The following is a 21,465-nucleotide window of genomic DNA, read 5'->3' on the forward strand; positions in this document are numbered from 1 at the left end:
TATAATCCAGAAAAATCGATAATCCGGAATCGCCGAAGTCCCGACGAGTCCGGATTAACGACTTTTGACTGTACTAGTTAAGAGATATCAGTTTCTTCAGAATTTTGCCAGAACGGTTGCAGCACCATTGGCAGGATCTCCATCAACTTTCATGATTCGATGGTTGCGAAGTTTTACGGTTGATGGCATAATATGTAAGTAATAAACTAAATATTTTTTGGTAATTAATTAAATTTCCTTTTCAGCTTGCCACCTTGCTAGTCGACTCTTTTATTTTAACACCAATCCATATTTGTGTTCCATGGAGGGATTGCCTTCTGCCACAATGTCTCCCGTTTTGCCCAGGCGTGCCGAGACTTTCGGTGGGTTCGATGCCAGTAGAGAGCAGTCGGATAAAGGTATCTTTACAAATATCTTCATTTTTTTTAATACACAATGCAGCAGAATTCTGATAATCTGTGTTAGCTTAATCCACAGATATTTGTAATCTGTGCTCATTTTTGGATGTAAACAAAGAAAATTCTGATTTATATAAAATCCAGTATGGTGAATTTAACAGAAATTTGGGTACTTGTCTTCTGTAGTAAGCAAGACAAAATGGCACAGTTCGGACATAAGAATGCGCAATGTTGCCAAACATTATAAACGTACATGAAAATGATTGTGACTAGGGTAAATTCATTCAATATCTATATTAAATAATATAAGTTATTTAATATATATGGATGGAAGGAATTTAGTATAAATTTGTGTTTATTTTAGTATTTAATAATTCTTTAATTTATTATAATATTTATCTAAAAAATTGTAAAATTCTGTTTATAATTTTATTTAATGCAGTTCTGTAGAAATTTATTAAAACAAATAACAAAAATAAACATACCAGAAAATTCATTTTTTGCAAGCTTTTTTTGGTGTTTTCAATATAGCAGTTGCTGCTGACAGGGCCTTAAACACATTATCATTACTAACTTGGTACCTGAATATTACGTTCAGTTGATGGCAGATTGAGAGTAATGCATCTAATAAGTATTTGCAATGAAAAACTGCTATACTTTAAAAACAAAATTTTCTCTAGTTGAAGAAATTGAAATTATGCACTCACACAAAAAATTGTAACAAATTAAAAGTGACAGTAAAAGAAATTACACATACACAGATTGGTAACTGATAGTTTCTTGCCAGTGTAGGAATGCTGCAAATCAAAATTCTCATCAAGTTGACCACAGAAGACAAGTACCAAAATTTTTCTTTGTGTAAATATGCAAATATTTTTTTAAACAAAATGCACTATATTTCTAATAGTGAATTTATTTTATTTTTCAAATTATTCAGTATTTTGTGTGCACACGTGGACTCATTTTACACTAAACATGAATTTTTTATTATAATTTTTTTTTTTTTTTTTTTTTTTATGTGAATCATTATATTTGGTTTAGATATTCTGTTGCCATTAAATGCTAATTTTAAGTTCATGTGGGTAACATGCAAAAAATTATTTATCTGCAACTTTTCAAACATTCATTTTATATACTTTTGCATTCTGTGCAGTGAGCAAGCTCGCTTATGTTGGCAGCAGATAAGGATGTTTTATGGAATTTAAAATGAAAACCATGGTAATAAAAGTTTTAAGAAACAGAGAAATTCCACTATAAGTCCAAATTTTTAGTATTTTTTTTCAAGTTGCTAGTGGTGTTATTGATTCAATTGCATATGTGTGAAATGTAATAGAATTAGCATTAGAGTTCAATTTGGGGAAACCACCAGGTACCACAAGTACCATCAGGATTTTTGTAAATAATGTATTTATTGGCTTATCTATTTTGGTCCTTTGCATATTAATGCAACCATCTTAATTACTAGAAATTGCCAAATTTTCAAAATGCACTGAACTCTGGTAACTACATATGGTATTTTTCCATTTTTACAGCCCACGGTGTTTAAACATTGCAAAAAGTTGTGATAAATCGCTGCTGACAGTTATAATATAGATTACTTAAATTTGTCAAAAATAAAGTATATGTGTTGTTTACTATTGTAGGAATAAACTTTTAACCACACACACAAATGCAAGAGCAGATCAGTTTTTGAATTCATTTTTAGATATGTATTGCAGTTCTATAAGACAATAACTGCTGTATGTAAAGTTTTTTTTTTTTTTTTTTTTTTTTTGGTAATGTGATATCAATAAATCTTGTCGTAGTCACTATTATTTTTGATTTTCTTGTTTAGTTAGATGTCAAGAAAACTAAACAAGAAACTTGTTTCTTGAAGTTAGATTGACATCTGCGTGAACAAGGATCACTTAGTTAGTGTATTCAACACAAAAAAATCTTTGTGTGGGCCCTGTTTTAATTTTTTTTTTTTTTTTTTTTTTTTCAAAATTATGTTCAAAATTTTTTTGATGAGTGAAGAAAATGCTAAATCATTCTTCTCAAGAAAGAGATGTTTTACTGTGCATTCAAATGTGTGAAAATGATCAGGAAATGAAACTTTATATGAGCGAAAGCATTTGGTGGTGTAACAAAAATATTGCAAGCCCTCCTGCAAATGTATATGTTTCCCCAACTGGTTCATTGGCTCCAGAGTATCATTTGTTATAGTGCTACGAATTTATTTACTGTCAGCAGAGGGACTCGGGTCACTTAAGTGGTGTGAAAAACCATTGTAACTTTCCAAAAATATGACTGACAAATATAAGACCTGTGAACAGCTCACCAGCTACTGAGTGGTAAATTAGCAGAACACTAGTAGGTTGGCTATTGTTTGAGTCCAGTCAACTGTCTGGCTACATGGGCATTTTCATGATTTTCCCCAACTATAATGTGGATACAAACCAGTTTTCCTTAGAAAGTCCTTAGAAATTTTTTGCTACTTTCAGAAATAAAATATTTTTATCTTCCTAATATATTTTTATTTTATTACTAAAATATTTTTATCTGATATATTTTTATCCATTATATCTTATTTTTATCTTCCAAATGGCAGTGTGTCGCCAGTCAGCAAAGCATGAAATATTTTTCTTTCAAATTTATTTTGTTATTAAGTAACAAAATTAGCAGTTTAAAGCCAAGGAACTTAGTTCTTTATTTCAATTATTATAATTAGTACCTGGACCTATGAATTTATATTAGCTTGATTGATTAAAATTATTGTACAATAAAAATTTAACTATCCATAAAGCATAGGAAATCTAGTAATAATTTGTATTATTAATGTGTATTTATTCATAATTAACAGTTATAATCATGATTATTTTATAGTTAATGTTTTGAAAAAGAAGTTATTGCACTTGAAAGAGATAGATGGGGAGGTACATGGAGAAAAAGAGTTATCGTCTTCAGATTCCAGTCTGCATATCAAAGTTAGTATCACTGTTTTGCTAACAATAATTTTTCCAGTTAAAGTCAAAATTCTGTCTTCATGAATTTACTAGTTTTTCCCATTTACAATACATCCTCCTAGTCCAAAAGCAGCTTATTATTGTATGGCACCAAGTCTGATCAAAAATTTTTATATTTTACAGTCAAAAAGAGAATTAAGCTCAAGCATCAAGTTTATTTCCAGACAATCAAGTCCCGTAAGTTTTTTATTATTATATTTTTATTTTTAAAATATTTATTATTGTTTTTATTTGCTTTCATTTATTCTTTGTATAGTGGTATCTCAATATAATTCTGCTTTAAAATTAGTCCAACTTGGTATACATCCTCTTTAGATATGAAAATTTTTGTTTGGTATATGGCTCGAGTTCTATGAGCCACAGATGCATTTACTACCCTTATTTTAACTCTTTTGAGACAATGCTACAACCTACAACTGTGTGTATGTGTCAGTACAACTGTTACTACGATTCAGTGAACAACCCAAGCTGTAACTCTGAATTTTCACATTTGTTGCATTTTTTTGCTTAAATGTTTTGTAAATTCTTCAAGAGAGTTAATGAAAAGAGTCCAGCAATGAAGAATATAGTTAAGAGTCACAACGAGAATGAGAAAAGAAATTGTAGAAAATTATGAAATTGATGGGTGTATCTGGGATTTGGTATACCATATGCAAAGGATGATGGTATTTGCAATTGGAAAAAACAGACTCGCTATTAAGTAAGCTAACATTGTGAGGGGGGAGAATCGATTACCAAACAAAACTTAGAGACAATAGAGAGCATACTGAGAAACTGCAACTTGATTTTGATAACATGAAAACATTTATGTATAGTATTTCGTTCATGTACAGTAAAATTTTTTTTTTTGGGGGGGGAGCGGAACCAACTTGCGTTTTGAATGGTTTAGATGCATATTGTATCTATATACTGGTTTCAATTTGTTCTCAATAATGATTAAAAATGAATTAAATTTCTATAGTTTTGAATTCTATAGTGTGTTCCTATAATGTTGAATTATTTCATAATATTTTTGTTAAAAGAGCTTTAAGGTATTTAGTTACTTACACAGTAAACTCTTATTAATACAATCTCAAGGGATCCCAAAATCAAGAGTTTGTGTTAAAAAAATTCTTATTAACTGGGGACTTGAATTATTATTTTTAGAATAAATTTTTCTTCACATTTGCAATATATAGTTATATGAGTAACAACATTTTATGTATGTTGTAATAGAAACCACTACAGTAGTCTATTACTTACTGCACTGTGGCTTGACAAAATGCAGTCACAGATTACCAGCTTCACAGCCAATGGTATAGTCATGGTTTCTGTAAAACCAGAAGTCAATTTGGGTGGTTTAGTAATATTTCCTGGTGAGTGGGTGGCATGATATGTCCATCTCAGTTTCTTCTGATGATATTTCTTGCACCTCAGATACAGTTATCTGTACGTTAGATTCCACTGAGCACACATAGCAATATTGTCATCTGCACTAATAAACTCTTCAAAATTCATCGTTGATGCAATAAACATGATTGTTGAGCAATGTTACCCATAGTGTATTGCATTTTAATATGGTTTTAAATTTAATTGGACGAAAAATTTTTGAATGCAATCCTAGCAGAGAAACAACCGGGAAAAAATATGAAAAATTTTGAATGTTCGCAAAAATGAAATCTAATGATGAATAAATATAATAAAATGAATAAAATCTAATGATGCAATGGACTAAAAACAGTTCATAATTCGTGCAAACTGAAATTTCTGCTAACTGATAAAATTTCCTATAAGATAATCTACATCACTGCGAGGATTCAAATTTTGTTCATGCTAACCGAGTGTTCACTTTAAGCAAGTTTGTGTTGGAGTTTACAATATTTAATTTGATAACTACAGAATATGCTTGGTTTGAGAAGTTATTCTGTTTTTTCATTTAAAATTAAAGAAATTAGAATTGAATTTCAGTGAGAAACCCTAAATAGTTAAAAAAAAATAATAATAATCTAAGGAAATGTTTAATTTCAGGACAAAGTTGATGTGAGTGTTTCCAGAAATTCATCATCGCAGAGTGGTTTTAATCCATTGGAAGAAATGGCCGACCTGAATCAGCTTCTTGCTGCTGTCATGGTGAGTGTATAAATTACTACTCTCAAGCTGCCTTAGTTGAATTCAGAAATTTTAGGTTGCAAGTGCCTTCGATAGGTTTGTTGTTATACTGATCTTATACAGGTTTGCATGCAAAAATCTGGTTCCTTCAAATTTCCAGCATGGATTTCAGAGCTCATTTTCATATTTACCACTTTCACACACTACTGTTTTCTGGAGGTTCATTTATGTTTTGAGGCTCTATGTTCCAGACTGAGTTGTTTGGTCTTGCTTGCACATACTAACACACATTCCTGCTTATTTTTCTCATTTTGTCATTTATTTCTTGCTATACTATTCATTATGGATTCAACGAAGGAAGGAAATGGTGTAAAACATTAGCATCATACATTTTCAGTCACAGAGAAAGTGGAAATGGTGAAAAACAGAGCAGCTACTCAAAAGGGATACTCAGGAATAATTCTATTTATCAGCTTTGAGTGACTGCTTCATTTTGGCTGCAACCCCATAGATAAAATTCTTTCCAGTAAGTTTTGCATTCATGTAGTGATGCATAGCACTTCAGATCTGAAGTTGTGACAATTTATGTGTGTAGAATGCTTTTACTTGCCAATCAACAATGCCTTGCACTGCCTTAGTGTGCCATTTCTGCACACATATTCCATTACAAAATCCATATATTTCACTCCTCTTTATCTGCCTTTACATTTTGGCTGGATATGTTTGAAGCATCCAATATAATCATCGAATGTCTGGCACTGCTCAGGTATGGAGGTTCAGGTTTTCAAATGTCAACTTGTACACAATATAGTTCAGAGAAAAAATACAACTCTCTTCAGTAAATATAGTGTCCCAGGTTGTTCAATCCCCCCCCCCACTATTATAAATTCACTTTAAATAATAGGACCTTTATCTGTCGTGTGCAGGGTTTGCAGTGATAGAAATCCAGCATTTAAGTGGCACTTTATAAAGCTGGCATTCTTTCTGCTGGCTCAGGATTGACACTTCAACTCTGAAACTGATATAATTAAATAGTTTTACGTCAGTATCTATCCAGTGCAGGTATCATACAAAAATTCTAGTTTAATAAAATTATTTTTATCTTGATTGTGTGGTGTTTCTAATCATAATCTTTGAGTACATCGTACAATGTTCCTTGCAAGCTGTTGTCATTCCTTCCTATGTCATGCTAGTTCAACCCAGTACAGTGTTTGTCTTATGTCTATGATAACTGTTATGAAAGTGACAGGTATATGCCAAGTATAATACTTATTATTACAACTTTATCAAAATTTTTTATCACATAAAATGTGCCATATCACATGGAACATGGGCCAGTATCCATGACTGCCCCTGATCGGTACAGTTGTAGGCAATGCTGACTATTATACTGATGGGACCGGGTTCAAATCCCAGAGAAGGCTTGGATATTATGGCATATAGCAATCATCTTAGCAGCAATTGCCAAAGTTTCAAAATAGGCCAAAATTTGGCAAACACATGCATAACACTTCTTGTGACAACCATATGCATGACAACTCTTCAGTTTCAACAATCGGTGTCGCCATATTCACCTTTTTTTTTTAAATTCTAAATACAATGGTTTTTATAGATATTGATACTTTTTGTCTTAAAAATATGTTTGTGGATTTGCCCGCATTGGAAGGAATTGCAGTAAAATTTTTCAAAGATTATAATATTTTGCTGCAAACTAGTTAAAAGGGACAATTGCTTTAAATCTCCTAAAGCAGTAATCATGAAATTTCCACCATGGGGGGGAGGGGACCTGCATATAAAAGGTTAATTGATTTTTTTAAATAAATACCTGGTTAAAACTTAAGATATGCTTGTTATAATAGGTTTCTATGTAATAAATATTTTTTCCCTCTGAAAAATCCTTCAAACTGCTGCAAGATGGTTGTACTAATATGTAAATACCCAATGGATGAAAGTCGAGTAAAATATAATTAAAAAAAATGGTGTGGGATATTCACAATTTTTCTAGACAATCAGAGAAGTTTAAAAAAGTACAAATCAGTTTTATGAAGTAATAAGTTCATAATTTAAATAAAATGTAAGAAACAAAAATTCATATTTATGTTTTAACACAACCATCTTACTAAAAGTTGCCAAATTTTTAGAATGTGCCATATTTCAACCAGTTTTAAGAAATTTCATTCGTGTATGCATTCTTTCTCTCCAACCAGCATGTGCTTAACAGTTCTTCAGTTTTAAGAAGTTTCATCGCCATTTTTGTACGCATTCTCTTCTTCCTGTATTTCAAGTTTTTAACATTTTTATGCACCAACTCTGATATTTAAATTTAATATTAAATTATGTGGTTGTACAATTTGCCATAAAGGAAAAAAAGTGCTGTGAGATTTCTGCAAGATGTTATTCTAGAAATGTTATTGCATTTTGTCATAAAATCACTATAGTGTATGATTGCTTTAAATATATTCTTAAGAATGACAGCTATGAAATTTCCACTGAAGCAAAAGGAACAAAAACTCGCTTGTAAATTAGGTTTATTAGCTCATTTTCAGGATAAATACAAAATTAAGGTATACACTAGCATCCAAAAGTTAAGCACACAATGTACAATTTTCAGAAGCATAATTGACTGGCTGAAAATCACTGTGATGCAGTTATCTATTATTTATTACAGACAATCACAATTGGCTGTATGAACATATGTTAACCCTTTGCGCTTGAGGCGCTTTTCTGTGCACACTCTCCATTCTGAAGGTTCAGTCTGTTCTGTACAATCACTTTGGCTTCCAGATTCACTATCAATTATTCGGATTTTTTGTCTTCTTGCTCCTCTAACGTCGTCACTATCTTTATCATTTCTGTCTTCGTTCTCATGGGCAAGCTGTCTATGTAGTGATGTAATTTCGTTCGTTATTGCCGAAAAATTAAACTCATCTTCACTAGAAGTAACTTCTTCGTCGTGTTCCATACTTATTGGGCTCAGTAACTTTGAAAGGACTACTGCGATCAGCAAGAAGGTTGAGTTCAAACTGATGTCGAAGACAGAGTCTTACCCGTGGTCGCAAGTATTTTTGAGATAAGACATTTAATCGCATAAGCATTGCAAAGACAAACTTTATTTGAGATAAGACAACCTTATAGCTATACAAACACCTCGTAATATGATCTACAAAAGGCCAAGTAGATCTCTCAAGTGATATTCCTTAGGTCAAACACAAATAAACACATCGATTCGAATGGTGCCTCTCAGGCACCGCTCGAGTTATCGCATCACATGCAGTGGCGCCTGAGAGGCACCACTCGAGTGCAAAGGGTTAATATTAGAGACTGGTTGAAATGGCAGCTTTTTGAACGTTTGAGGAGGTTCATTTAAGTACTGATATGAGACTGTTGTTTATAGCTTTCACTTGGCTCGAACATGATGAATGGCAAACTTTCAAGGCTGGTGGGCTGTAACACACGTTGAAGCAGGACAGTCAAAGATTTCAGCACTGATCAGTTGATAATTTTTTGAATGTAGAAACAACTCCAGATAACTCAAAGAGTTGTCAGGAAACCTGTGCCAGTCATTCTGGGTTACCACTCCTTCTGAAAACTCATATATTGCTACAGTGTGTATGTATCTGTAAATGAAAAAAATGCTCATTTGAGTGTAGTTATTTTTTTACTGTATACCAACATTTTATTGCCTTAAATAAAGAAATGATTATTTTTTTAAAAAAATTTTTCACTTCTCTTTCAGAGCTTATTCCATCATCATTTGTCCATTTGCCGAAAGTAAGTTGTGTGAAACTTAAATTTTATATTTTAGAGAGTTCTGCTTTTTCAAAAAAAAAAAAAAAAAAAAAAAAAAAAAAAAAATCTTATGTGTACACCACGACTTCCTTGCACGAAATATTAAATTACACCCATTTTTTCCTGCTTTTCATATAATCTTATTTCCTCGAATTTCATTAGACATATATTTCTCATTCAGTTAATTCAGTTTTCATGTCGCTACAAGGCAAAAATGCATAAAACCTCAAAACATTTTAATTAAAAAGCGATAGCGCTTCTCTTGTTTTGTATCAAGAATGCGAAGACGCTGCTGTTGGTTAGTATACTTTACACAATTATTGAGAGCAGTTGTAGTGATATCAGTAGCAGTTGTTTTATAGAAATTGAAATTGTTTTCATTTTTTTACCAAGTGTTATACTGATAATTATGAAATAACCCATGTCAAGTTCTGATTCATTTGAAAGTGACTATGTTATGAGAAGTGATAATGAAGAGAGTAATGACCTTGAAAGTGATAGTGGAAGTGACATCATCGTTCGTTCTAAGAGATTACGAGTTATTAGTGATAGCAGTGATGATGATGAAGTAATTGCAAACACCTCCAATGGCGATATTATTGACAAGTTTTTACTCGTGGATACAATTTTTTTAAACGAATCGAATACTTTTTCTGAAGTACTGGACCAAAGTATGCCCCTTCTCCTGATGCAAAACCAATTCAGTATTTCAATATATTTTTTTTTTTTTTTTTTTTCAAGTATACTAACCAACAGCAGCATCTTCTCATTCTCGATACAAAACAAGAGAAGTGCTATCGTGCTGCGCCATATTTTTGGATACAACAAATGAAGCACGCGCCGGACTCAAACGGTTAATTTTTCTTTCTGTACCATAATAAAATATTGTTAGTTTTTCTTTCTTTGCTATGGTAAAGTATTGTTACCATATTGTTTTTCTTTCTGTACCATGGTGAAATATGCTTAATTTTCTTTTTATACCATGTAAAATATTATGAGTATTTTCTTTAAACCATGTTAAAATATAGTTAATTTTTCTGTCTGTATCATAGTAAAGTACTGTTAATTTTCTTTCTGTAACATAGAAAAATATTGTGTTTATTAGGGACCTTTTATTTTAATCAGAAACAAATGAATTTTATTGAGAGCCATGCCTACATTTTTGTTTCCAAAAATGTTTTATTTTAAGGGAGTCTTATTTTTGAGTAAATACAGTATAATTTGTAATCTCTTTATAGCTATGTACGTGTTTATGATGCAGATGTTTTTAAACAGGGAATGTAGCAAGAGGCGATATAGACCTGATCACCAACTGGAAGAGTTGAGAAACATCCAGGAGAAGCTGAGTCAAGAACGACTGCAATGGGAAAGCGAAAAGGCTCAACAGGAGAAGGAACTGGAAAAGAAAAAGAAAGAATTACTTCACATGCAGGTGAGAACTGAATCAATCATTAAAATTATTGAGTGAATAGTTTAAAATAAAAGGAGTGTTGTAGCTCACAGCAAAATGTTCGCTTTCCAAAAAAATTTTAAGATATATCTCTGTTATTAAATAATGTAGTATCTGTATGTATCTGTATGTGCAAAAATGGTGGTACCTAGAGCCACTGTACAGTCAAAAGTCGTTAATCCGGACCTCAAAGCTAAAAACTTTCTGCGTATGCATCGCGTTGACACATGCGCATAGGCGTTTACGACTGCACATATGCATGTGCGCAAGCGCAGAATACGTTTATGCATGCGCGTTTAATGTATAACGAACGGTATAAGCTAAAATTATCTAATTATCTATTTGAGTTAATGTTGATGATTGGAATGTTCCTTAATCTTCGAATTGGATTCGGCTTATTATTTTTTTGCAGACTGTAAGAGCAATTTTATAAAAGTAAGCTTGAACTTTTGATTATGTTGAATAGAATTTCCGATGCTGGAGCTCCCAAAGGATCTACAAAGCGAAAGTATGTTTCGATGTCCATCAAACAAAAAGTGGAATTGCTGCAAAAAATGGATAAAGGCATATCTGCCTCAAAATTGTGCAAGGAGTATAACGTTGAAAAGTCAACTGTATATGACATAAGCAAAAAGAAAAAATAACTTTTTGATTTTTTTGTGGATTCCGACACCCCACTTGCTATGAATAACAGAAAAAGGGTTCGTTATGCTAAAAGTGACGATCATGACAAATTGATGATTGAATGGGTCAGACAGCGTCGCAGCGAGGGCGTGCCATTGACGGGTCCAATGGTAATGGCTCAAGCCAAAATATTTCATGAAGAAATGAACTTAAACGGAGAGTGCAGATATTCGACAGGTTGGTTAACAAAATTTAAAAATCGCCATGGTATAAGACAATTAAAAATTTCTGGTGAAAAATCTTCAGCTGATACTGAACAATTTGCAGATGAATTCATTGAATTCATTACTAATGAACAATTATCTGCAGAACAAATTTACAATGCTGATGAAACTGGTCTTTTCTGGCAATATGTACCGCAAAATACCTTGGCAACCTCTACAGAAAAGGCTCCAACTGGTATCAAAGATTCCAAAGCGAGACTAACAATTTTAGCGTGCACAAATGCTGCAGGAATGCACAAGTGCAAACTTTTCGTAATCCGAAAACATGCACGACCTCGAATGTTTAAAGGAGTAACGATTTTCCCTGTTATATATCGCGCAAATAAAAGAGCATAGATGACACAAGTGTTGATGAATGATTGGTTTGAAAATCATTTTATACCCGAGGCTTGGCGACATTTAAATTCGGTTGGTTTACCTGATGACTCAAAAATAGTCCTGATTGTTGATAACTATTCGGCGCATACTTCACTTAAAGTTTTAGTGAAAGATAATGTATCCGTATTATTCTTCCCTCCAAATTGTATGTATATCGTTCAGCCTATGGATATGGGAATAGTGCACGCGTTGAAATGCAAATATAAAGCAGCATTTTAAAAATCTATGTTAAAATTCTTGAACAGTGGCAAGACTATTCAAGAATTTTTGAAATTTTTTAGCATAAAATCTGCCGTGTGGAGCATCGCAAGATCGTGGGAGAATGTGTCTCCAGGTACGTTAAAAAATGCTTGGCATAATTTATGGCCATCTAACATATTTCATGGTGAGGAGGATGAAGATGATAGCCGCGAATTTGAAGGTTTTTGGAATCGCAAACTAAAGGTGAAATTTTTCAGTTATTGGATTTTGTAAAGAAATGTGGAGAAGCAGTAATAAATAAAGATGATATAAGAGAAGTTTTTCATTGCGACGACAATGCCCCAATCATCAATCAATTAACGGACAGCGAAATCTGTAGTATGGTTCTAGTCCCAGAATATATCGCTTCCGATAGTGAAGAAAGTGACACAGAGGTTATTCAAAACGAAACAATTTCGATTGACAAATTAGTCAGTATTCTTGACACCGCAATTATAGGACTTGAACAGCGGAACTTTGTAACTGAACAAGAAATTATGTCTGTTTATAGAATTAAAGAGAATGTATTATCACATAAAAAACGAAGCAACTTAAACAACTTACATTGAAAGAAATGTTTAATAAAGTAAACAACTAAATATTAAGCTTTTTTTTTTTTTTTTTTTTTTTTTTTTTTTTTTTTGTAAATTCTGATACCCTTTAGATCATAATTGTTCTTTATTTCATAAATTACGGTTTCATATTTTTAATTTTATAATTTCTGCATCCATCTTACGAGATTTAAACTAATGATCTATAATCCGGAAAAATCGATAATCCGGAATCGCCGAAGTCCCAACGAGTCCGGATTAATGACTTTTGACTGTATTTTGAACACACATAGTCCTCTACCCAGAAACTTGTACCTCAAAGCCTGAATTTTAATAACTTTTATTAATTTCATATTTTGTGCAAATACAGTTAATGTATGCTTAGTAAATGCAGCAGTTTAAAATCAATGTGTTGCTACTTGGTAGAACTTGAGATATAATTCTCTCAAACTTAATCAGCAAACTCAGTGTTTTAAAAGGAATGTGTTGCACCTGCAAGAAATAAAATACAACTCTTAACAGTATTTTCTTTTAAAATTTAATCTGATTGATATAAATAAAAATACATTTAATTCATGATCTGTCTAATTTAAAAACATTAAATACTTTTATGAAATTACTCTATCCAGACTCATTAAAATCATTATATTGCATTTATTGTTCATGTTCTTTGATATTGTAATGTATGTTTATGCCTCAGTTATAAGTTTGGCTTCCTGTCCAGGGATTGTACTGCCCGTGACGTGCAGTCTTTGGGAAAGGGGCAGTGATACGAATTTGGTATTTAAATAGCTAATGTTATTTGAATTGTAAATTAAATGGTTTTATTTTCTGTGCAGTGCAGCGTGTGATGAATATTAAAAGAAAGCTAAGCCGGAAAATTGAAAATACAAGAGCGTGTGCATGTAACATTTAATAAATATCTCTTTTTTATTTCGAGAAAGTATTAGAAAATTCTTGCACGCAATTTTAAAATCTTATAAAAGGAGGAAAACCTCTCAGTTCGGAGTTAGTTACTTAGTTTGTTGTTGCTTAGAAAACTGCTCTTGTTGACTGTAGCGAATTTGCGGTTTAGCTTTCTTTAGCTGTTTTAAGTTCTTTTGAACGTTTGAGTAGTTAAAAGATAAGTACTGTGAGATTTTGTAATATTGCACGAATATCTGAGGAAATTTAAGCATATTTGTTGTGATAATAATAAATTTTTGTTCATTTTTTCATCGGACTTGTGCATTCATTTCGCAATGAACCCATATGTACGCAACAATATATATATAATAACAATTTCAGGCAGATAGCAGTACAGTTGGCTAGTATACAGTATAAAGTCCCAGATCCAAACTGATCAGGTGATGAAAGAATTTTAGTTATTCAGGAGAAAAATGCATGCAAGAATTTTAGTTATTCAGGAGAAAAATCCCATTTATGGTGCACCTGCATTTTTTTGTTGAGTATTATAGTCTCCATTCTTTAATTTTTTAAGGGAGGGATTCTTCTTATTATTATTTAATTTTTGGCTGAAGTTCTGGATATTAGATCATTCCTGATATTGGACGTCTGGAGTTTATACTATATAATGATTCTCTTTGAAATCAAATGCAGCACATTGCTAAATGAAAGTGGAGTAAAAAAAAAAAAAAAAAAAAAAAAAAAAAAAAAAAAAAAAAAAAGTATGTTAAGTTTGAAACTACCAAATACAAAAAAGGACATTTCTTACATATTAAATATTAATTTGCTTAAACTAACTAAAAATTTATCTACTTTTTTTTATAATTTGATTAACAGGTTCAAACTAATATTAATATATGAAACTAAATATTGCCGGAAAATTGAAAATACATGAGCGCATGCATGTAACATAATAAATATGTCTTTTTGATTTCGAGAAAATACTAGAAAATTCTTGCACACGATTTTAAAATCTTATAAAAGGAGGAAAACTTCTCAGTTCGGAGTTAGTTACTTAGTTTGTTGTTGCTTAGAAAACTGTTCTTGTTGACTGTAGCGAATTCGCGGTTTAGCTTTCTTTAGCTGTTTTAAGTTCTTTTGAACGTTTGAGTAGTTAAAAGATAAGTACTGTGAGATTTTGTAATATTGCACGAATATCTGAGGAAATTTAAGCATATTTGTTGTGATAATAATAAATTTTTGTTCATTTTTTCATCGGACTTGTGCATTCATTTCGCAATGAACCCATATGTACGCAACAATATATATATAATAACAATTTCAGGCAGATAGCAGTACAGTTGGCTAGTATACAGTATTAAGTCCCAGATCCAAACTGATCAGGTGATGAAAGAATTTTAGTTATTCAGGAGAAAAATACATGCATGCAAGAATTTTAGTTATTCAGGAGAAAAATCCCATTTATGGTGCACCTGCATTTTTTTGTTGAGTATTATAGTCTCCATTCTTTAATTTTTTAAGGGAGGGATTCTTCTTATTATTATTTAATTTTTGGCTGAAGTTCTGGATATTAGATCATTCCTGATATTGGACGTCTGGAGTTTATACTATATAATGATTCTCTTTGAAATCAAATGCAGCACATTGCTAAATGAAAGTGGAGTAAAAAAAAAAAAAAAAAAAAAAAAAAAAGTATGTTAAGTTTGAAACTACCAAATACAAAAAAGGACATTTCTTACATATTAAATATTAATTTGCTTAAACTAACTAAAAATTTATCTACTTTTTTTTATAATTTGATTAACAGGTTCAAACTAATATTAATATATGAAACTAAATATTGCCGGAAAATTGAAAATACATGAGCGCATGCATGTAACATAATAAATATGTCTTTTTGATTTCGAGAAAATACTAGAAAATTCTTGCACACGATTTTAAAATCTTATAAAAGGAGGAAAACTTCTCAGTTCGGAGTTAGTTACTTAGTTTGTTGTTGCTTAGAAAACTGTTCTTGTTGACTGTAGCGAATTCGCGGTTTAGCTTTCTTTAGCTGTTTTAAGTTCTTTTGAACGTTTGAGTAGTTAAAAGATAAGTACTGTGAGATTTTGTAATATTGCACGAATATCTGAGGAAATTTAAGCATATTTGTTGTGATAATAATAAATTTTTGTTCATTTTTTCATCGGATTTGTGCATTCATTTCGTAACGAACCCATACGCATGCAACAATTTTTGGTGTCAGAAGTGGGATTTGAATGCCAATTACAAGAGCGATGGAAGAACAGATGAGGCAGTTGATGACTGCATTTGCTGCATTCCAAGCAGAGATGAAATTGGGCCAAGAATCCGTTAAGGAAGAAATGAAATTGGGACAGGAAACCATTAAAGAAAAGATGGATGTTGTTTAGGAATCTTTTAAGACAGAGATGAAAGCTGTTAAAGAGAAAGTGAAAATAGGGCAAGAGGAAATAAAAAAAGAGATTACTTGTATAATAGAAAACAAATTTGAGGCTATGGAAGGCAGAATTGAGACTGTTGAAACTAAAGTTGGACAAATAGAAGAAAGAGTTTCTTTGGTAAAAGAACAAATAGAAGAGAGAGTTTCAGCTGTCGAACAGCAAATTGCTAATAGGGTTTCAGCAGTTGCGACAGAAGTTGATACTTTAAATAGAAGATTGTAGCGACGTCAGGAAGCAATTCAGATAGTTTTAAATTTTTATCGCTGCCTGCTCGTCCCTCTCTGAAACTAGCTACATATGATGGGAAGACCTCCTGGCAAGTGTATAGGACACAATTTTGTATCGTTGCGGATGGGATTCCCAAACTAAGGCTTGTCATCTCGCCGCTTCTCTCAAAGCAGACGCAGTGGATATCCTGCAGATGCTTCCAGAAAACCAAAGACTTGACTTTGAAGCTCTATCCGGTGCATTGGAGCTGCGCTTTGGTGAGAAGTGTTTAAAATACTACAGCAGGCTTCAATTAAAATCCCGTCAACAGAAGCCCACCGAATCACTCCGGGAACTCGCCACGGATGTTGAAAGGCTGTCCCACCTCGCCTTTACGGAGTGCCTGAGAGAAACGAAGGAAATCCTGTCCCTGCAGTACTTTATCGATGGCATCCGGGATCCAAAAATACAGAAGGCTATACGAATGGCGGATGTTAAAGATTTAAAAGGTGCTTTAGTGTATGCCATGAAATTCGAAGCAGCTCAGCAAGCAACTCGTAGAGACCGCCACTCAATCAGAGCTGCTCAAATTCATGAGCCAAGGGATCAAGTCACTGTTCATCTAGACGATGCAACCAGACAACTGAATGCCTTGAGATGAAATATCAGTGACAAGAAATCGACCTTAAAATGTTGGAACTGTGGATCCGAAGGACACATACGAAGGAGCTGCAGAATGCCCCAGGGCAGAGATGTTAAGACAGCTCCTAGCAAGCAGCAGGGAAAGTAATTTGTGGCCATCTCACGGGGCGGAGGTCGCCAGATAATGAAAAGCCCCAGTTTAAAGCGCTTCAGATTTCTGCAGTGAGAGGCGGCAGTAATGGACTTTTTATAATAGGACATATTAATGGAGTTCCCTGCAACATGACTATAGATACAGGAGCCAGTGTTACCATCATGTGGAAAGATTTGGCTCAACATTTGGGAAGCAAACTTATCTGGACACCGCCCTGCATTACCCTCCAGACTGTGTCCAGTGAGAAGATCGACATTGACGGAAAAATAAATGTTAACATCACATTTGGAAGTGCCGCTTATCATCACACGGCATATGTAGCAGAGATCACTGATTCTTGCATACTCGGATTGGACTTTCTAAGGAAATACAATTTTTCCTTGGACTTTAAAAATAACGAATTGCATTCTACATCTGAGGACATAGCCTCATGATGTAGTGAAATCTATCCACAAGATTATAGCTCAAGATGATATCACAATACCCGCAAGAACCGAGTTTTTACTTCCTGGGTCCATAGCTGAAAATAGAAATTTCCGCTACGGCATCATAGAATATTCCAATAACTGTAATAGCCCGAAAGGAGTACTAGAAGCCTCAACACTCGTCGACCTATCCAGAACATTTATCCCGGTGAGAGTCGCCAATGTAACTGAGAAGGCGAGAGTTATTAAGAAAGGTGAAGTGGTTGCAACATGTACTTCAGTAACCAGCGTTGAAAGAAAGAGTAACATCCCAGAATCCGTGTCCTCAGAGAGCATTACATCAGAGTTATTGCAGAATGTGCAATTAAACGATAAAGAGAGGAATGCTGCCGATCACGTACTTAAAGATCTTCGAGTTGTTTTCTCCCGCTCGTCTTCTGATGTGGGTCGAACTAGTTTAACACAACATAGAATAGATACCGGCGATCATCCCTCGATCAAGCAACATCCAAGCCGTCTACCGTTTGCTAAACAGGAAGAGGTGCAAACACTATTAAAGGATATGGAAGAAGGCGATGTCATCGAGCCTTCAGCAAGTCCATGGGCATCTCCCATCATCCTAGTCAGAAAGAAAGACAGCTCAACACGATTTTGCATCGACTATCGCCGGTTGAATGAGGTTACGAAGAAAGACAGTTACCCTCTTTCTAGAATTGACGACATTCTAGACACTCTTTCTGGAAGCAAGTGGTTCTCAACACTTGATTTAAAGAGTGGGTATTGGCAGGTAGAAATACAGCCTGAAGACCGAGAAAAGACGGCATTTACTACGGACAAGGGCTTTGGCAATTCAAGGTGATGCCATTTGAACTGTATAATGCGCCAGCAACATTCGAACGTCTTATGGAGACTGTTTTTAAAGGCCTTTCCTACGAAGCCTGTCTGATATACCTAGATGACATCATTATTGTCGGAAAGAGTTTTATGGAGACTGTTTTCAAAGGCCTTTCCTACAAAGCCTGCCTGATATACCTGGATGACATCATTATTGTCAGAAAGAGTTTTGAAAAACATTTAGAAAATCTTAGGAAGGTGCTTCAGAAACTGAAAGAAGCCAATCTGAAGCTGAGTCCCGCTAAATGCAAATTGTTCCAAAAGGAAGTGACTTACCTGGGACGTCATCTCTGCAGAAGGTATGCGCACGGATCCTGAAAAGGTATCAGCGGTTAAATCCTGGAAACGTCCCGAAAATGTCCATCAGCTGAGAAGCTTCCTAGGGCTTTGCACCTACTATAGGAGATTCGTGAAGGACTTTTCTTCCATCGCAAGACCTCCTTCACAAGCTGACAGAGAGCAAGCAAAAGTTCTTGTGGACAAAAGAATGCGAGGATGCATTTAACAACTTAAAGAAGGCTTTAGCATCTGCTCCAATCCTGACGTATCCTCAGCTCGACAGACCATTTATTCTCGACACGGACGCGAGCAATGAAAGTGTCAGTGCTGTTTTGTCCCAAGAAATAGATGGCCAAGAACATAAAGTAGTTTACTGGAGCAAGTGCCTGTCTAAACTGGAGAGGAATTACTGTGTCACTATGAAAGAGTTGCTCGCCATAGTTAAAGCCGTAGAGCATTTCCGTCATTATCTATATGGCAGGAAATTCCTCCTCCACACGGACCATGCCTCATTGGCCTGGCTTTTAAATTTCAAGAATCCTGAAGGTCAAATAGCCAGGTGGATACAGAGAGTCCAAGAATATGACATCACTATCCGTCATCGTAATGGTTCATCACACGGAAACGCCGACGCCCTGTCTAGAAGACCTTGCGGAGAAAGCTGCCGATATTGTTCCAGGGTGGAAGCGAAATACGAGCTGCTGACTCCGGTCGCAAGACAAATTACAACATCAACATCGACTGATCGAGACCCGTGGAGTGACGATGAAGTCAGGAAAGACCAGCTGGAAGACCACGATATTAAACCCATAATTGATTTAATGGAGTCATCAAACAGAAAACCTACTAGGCAGGACATTTCTATCTGTAGTCCGACAACAAAACAATATTGGGCACTCTGGAATTCACTTCACATTCGAAACAGCGTCTTATACCGGAAATTCGAATCGGATGATAGGAAGACGTTCCGATGGCAACTGATACTTCCAAGATCCCGGATTCCTGATGTCCTTATAGAACTATGTAACAACCCTACAGGAGGTCACTTTGGAATAATGAAGACCTTACAGAGAGTTCATGAGCACTTTTACTGGAATAATGCAAAGGATGACGTGCAAAAGTGGTGCCGATCTTGCGATGCTTGTGCAGGTCAGAAAGGACCTAAGAGACGCAGCCGAGGCAAGCTGCAACGTTACAATGTAGGTGCGCCTTTTGAACGTATCACCTTTGACATCTTGGGACCTCTGCCACGATTTGCGTATGGCAACAAATACATACTCGTCATTGATTACTTCACCAAGTGGCCTGAAGCGTACCCTATTCCTGATCAAAAGGCTGTTACAGTAGCTGAGGTGATGATACAGCACTGGATTTCCAGGTTCGGAGTGCCTCTTCAGTTACATTCCGATCAGGGAAGGAATTTTACGTCGGTAGTAATCAAAGAACTTTGCAAGCTACTTGGCATTGACAAAACCCAAACGACGCCATTACATCCCCAGTCGGACGGAATGGTAGAGAGGTTCAATCGAACCATCCTTAATAACCTCTCTTTAGTGGTTTCCAGAAACCAACAGGATTGGGACAAGAAATTACCATTGTTTTTACTGGCTTACCGCAGTGCTGTCCACGAGACTACCGGCTATTCTCCATCACAGATGCTCTTCGGTCGTGACCTTCGTCTGCCTTGTGATCTCTTGTTTGGTCACCCTCCGGATGCTCCTTCATCGCCTGAGGAATATATTCAAGATCTCCAGGCCCAGTTTGAAGTGATGCACAACTTTGCACGAGAGCGAGTCAACTTGGCGATGGAGAAGATGAAGACCCGATACGACACAAGAGCTACTGAACATCAATTCCACGAAGGCGACTAGGTGTGGTTGTGGAACCCGACTCAATGGAAAGGACTTTGTCCGAAATTATAGTTACCTTGGGATGCCCCGTACACAGTCCTAAACAGGCTGAATGATGTCGTGGTTCGGATTCGCAAGTCTTCGAACTCTAAACCTAAAGTCGTTCATTACGACAGGTTAGCTCATTACTATGGCCATAGTACGTAATGTAAATAATTGTAAATAGTGTAAGGCCATAGTCCTTTTAGTTTCTAAATGTGTATTTAGTATTTGATTTGCATTTAGTATTTGATTTGTATTTAGTATTTGTTTTGTATTTAGTATTTGATAGCATTTGATTTATTTAAGTTTGTTATTGCATTTATTCTTCATGTTCTTTGATATTGTAATGTATGTTTTTGCCTCAGTTATAAGTTTGGCTTCCTGTCCAGGGATTGTACTGCCCAGGACGTGCAGTCCTTGGGAAGGGGGCAGTGATACGACTTTGGTATTTAAATAGCTAATGTTATTTGAATTGTAAATTAAATGGTTTTATTTCCCGTGCAGTGCAGCGCGTGACGAATATTTAAAAAAAGCTAAGCCGGAAAATTGAAAATACATGAGCGCATGCATGTAACATAATAAATATGTCTTTTTGATTTCGAGAAAATACTAGAAAATTCTTGCACACGATTTTAAAATCTTATAAAAGGAGGAAAACCTCTCAGTTCGGAGTTAGTTACTTAGTTTGTTGTTGCTTAGAAAACTGTTCTTGTTGACTGTAGCGAATTCGCGGTTTAGCTTTCTTTAGCTGTTTTAAGTTCTTTTGAACGTTTGAGTAGTTAAAAGATAAGTACTGT

General features: G+C 34.4%; 1 protein-coding gene and 1 long non-coding RNA gene across 32 annotated transcripts in view; one reads left to right on the forward strand and one right to left on the reverse strand.

The window, feature by feature from the left end:
* LOC118197830 (A-kinase anchor protein 13-like) overlaps window positions 1-21,465 on the forward strand; it is a 281,410-nt gene that overhangs the window by 246,135 nt on the left and 13,810 nt on the right. For all 6 annotated transcript variants that reach the window (XM_085812122.1, XM_035369379.2, XM_035369382.2 and 3 more), the window contains 6 exons: window positions 246-398; window positions 3,264-3,364; window positions 3,527-3,580; window positions 5,411-5,512; window positions 9,228-9,262; window positions 10,556-10,712. In XM_085812122.1, the coding sequence (XP_085668248.1) occupies window positions 246-398; window positions 3,264-3,364; window positions 3,527-3,580; window positions 5,411-5,512; window positions 9,228-9,262; window positions 10,556-10,712 (602 nt within the window). The remainder of the gene's footprint in view (window positions 1-245; window positions 399-3,263; window positions 3,365-3,526; window positions 3,581-5,410; window positions 5,513-9,227; window positions 9,263-10,555; window positions 10,713-21,465) is intronic.
* Window positions 8,003-21,465, reverse strand: part of LOC118181616 (uncharacterized) — a 976,960-nt gene continuing 963,497 nt past the window's right edge. For 14 of the 26 annotated variants that reach the window (XR_015039873.1, XR_015039874.1, XR_015039870.1 and 11 more), the window contains 2 exons: window positions 10,582-10,676; window positions 8,003-9,108 (listed from right to left, as the gene is read on the reverse strand). This is a non-coding gene — a long non-coding RNA (uncharacterized LOC118181616). Of the gene's footprint in view, window positions 9,109-10,581; window positions 10,677-13,024; window positions 13,300-21,465 lie in introns of those variants that run through there. The other 12 variants (XR_015039860.1, XR_015039859.1, XR_015039871.1 and 9 more) reach the window with 2 other exon arrangements.

The sequence above is a fragment of the Stegodyphus dumicola genome, chromosome 2, assembly GCF_044657685.1.
Source record: "Stegodyphus dumicola isolate Sdum_Otavi_A_Nest chromosome 2, ASM4465768v1".
Lineage (NCBI taxonomy): Eukaryota > Metazoa > Arthropoda > Arachnida > Araneae > Eresidae > Stegodyphus > Stegodyphus dumicola.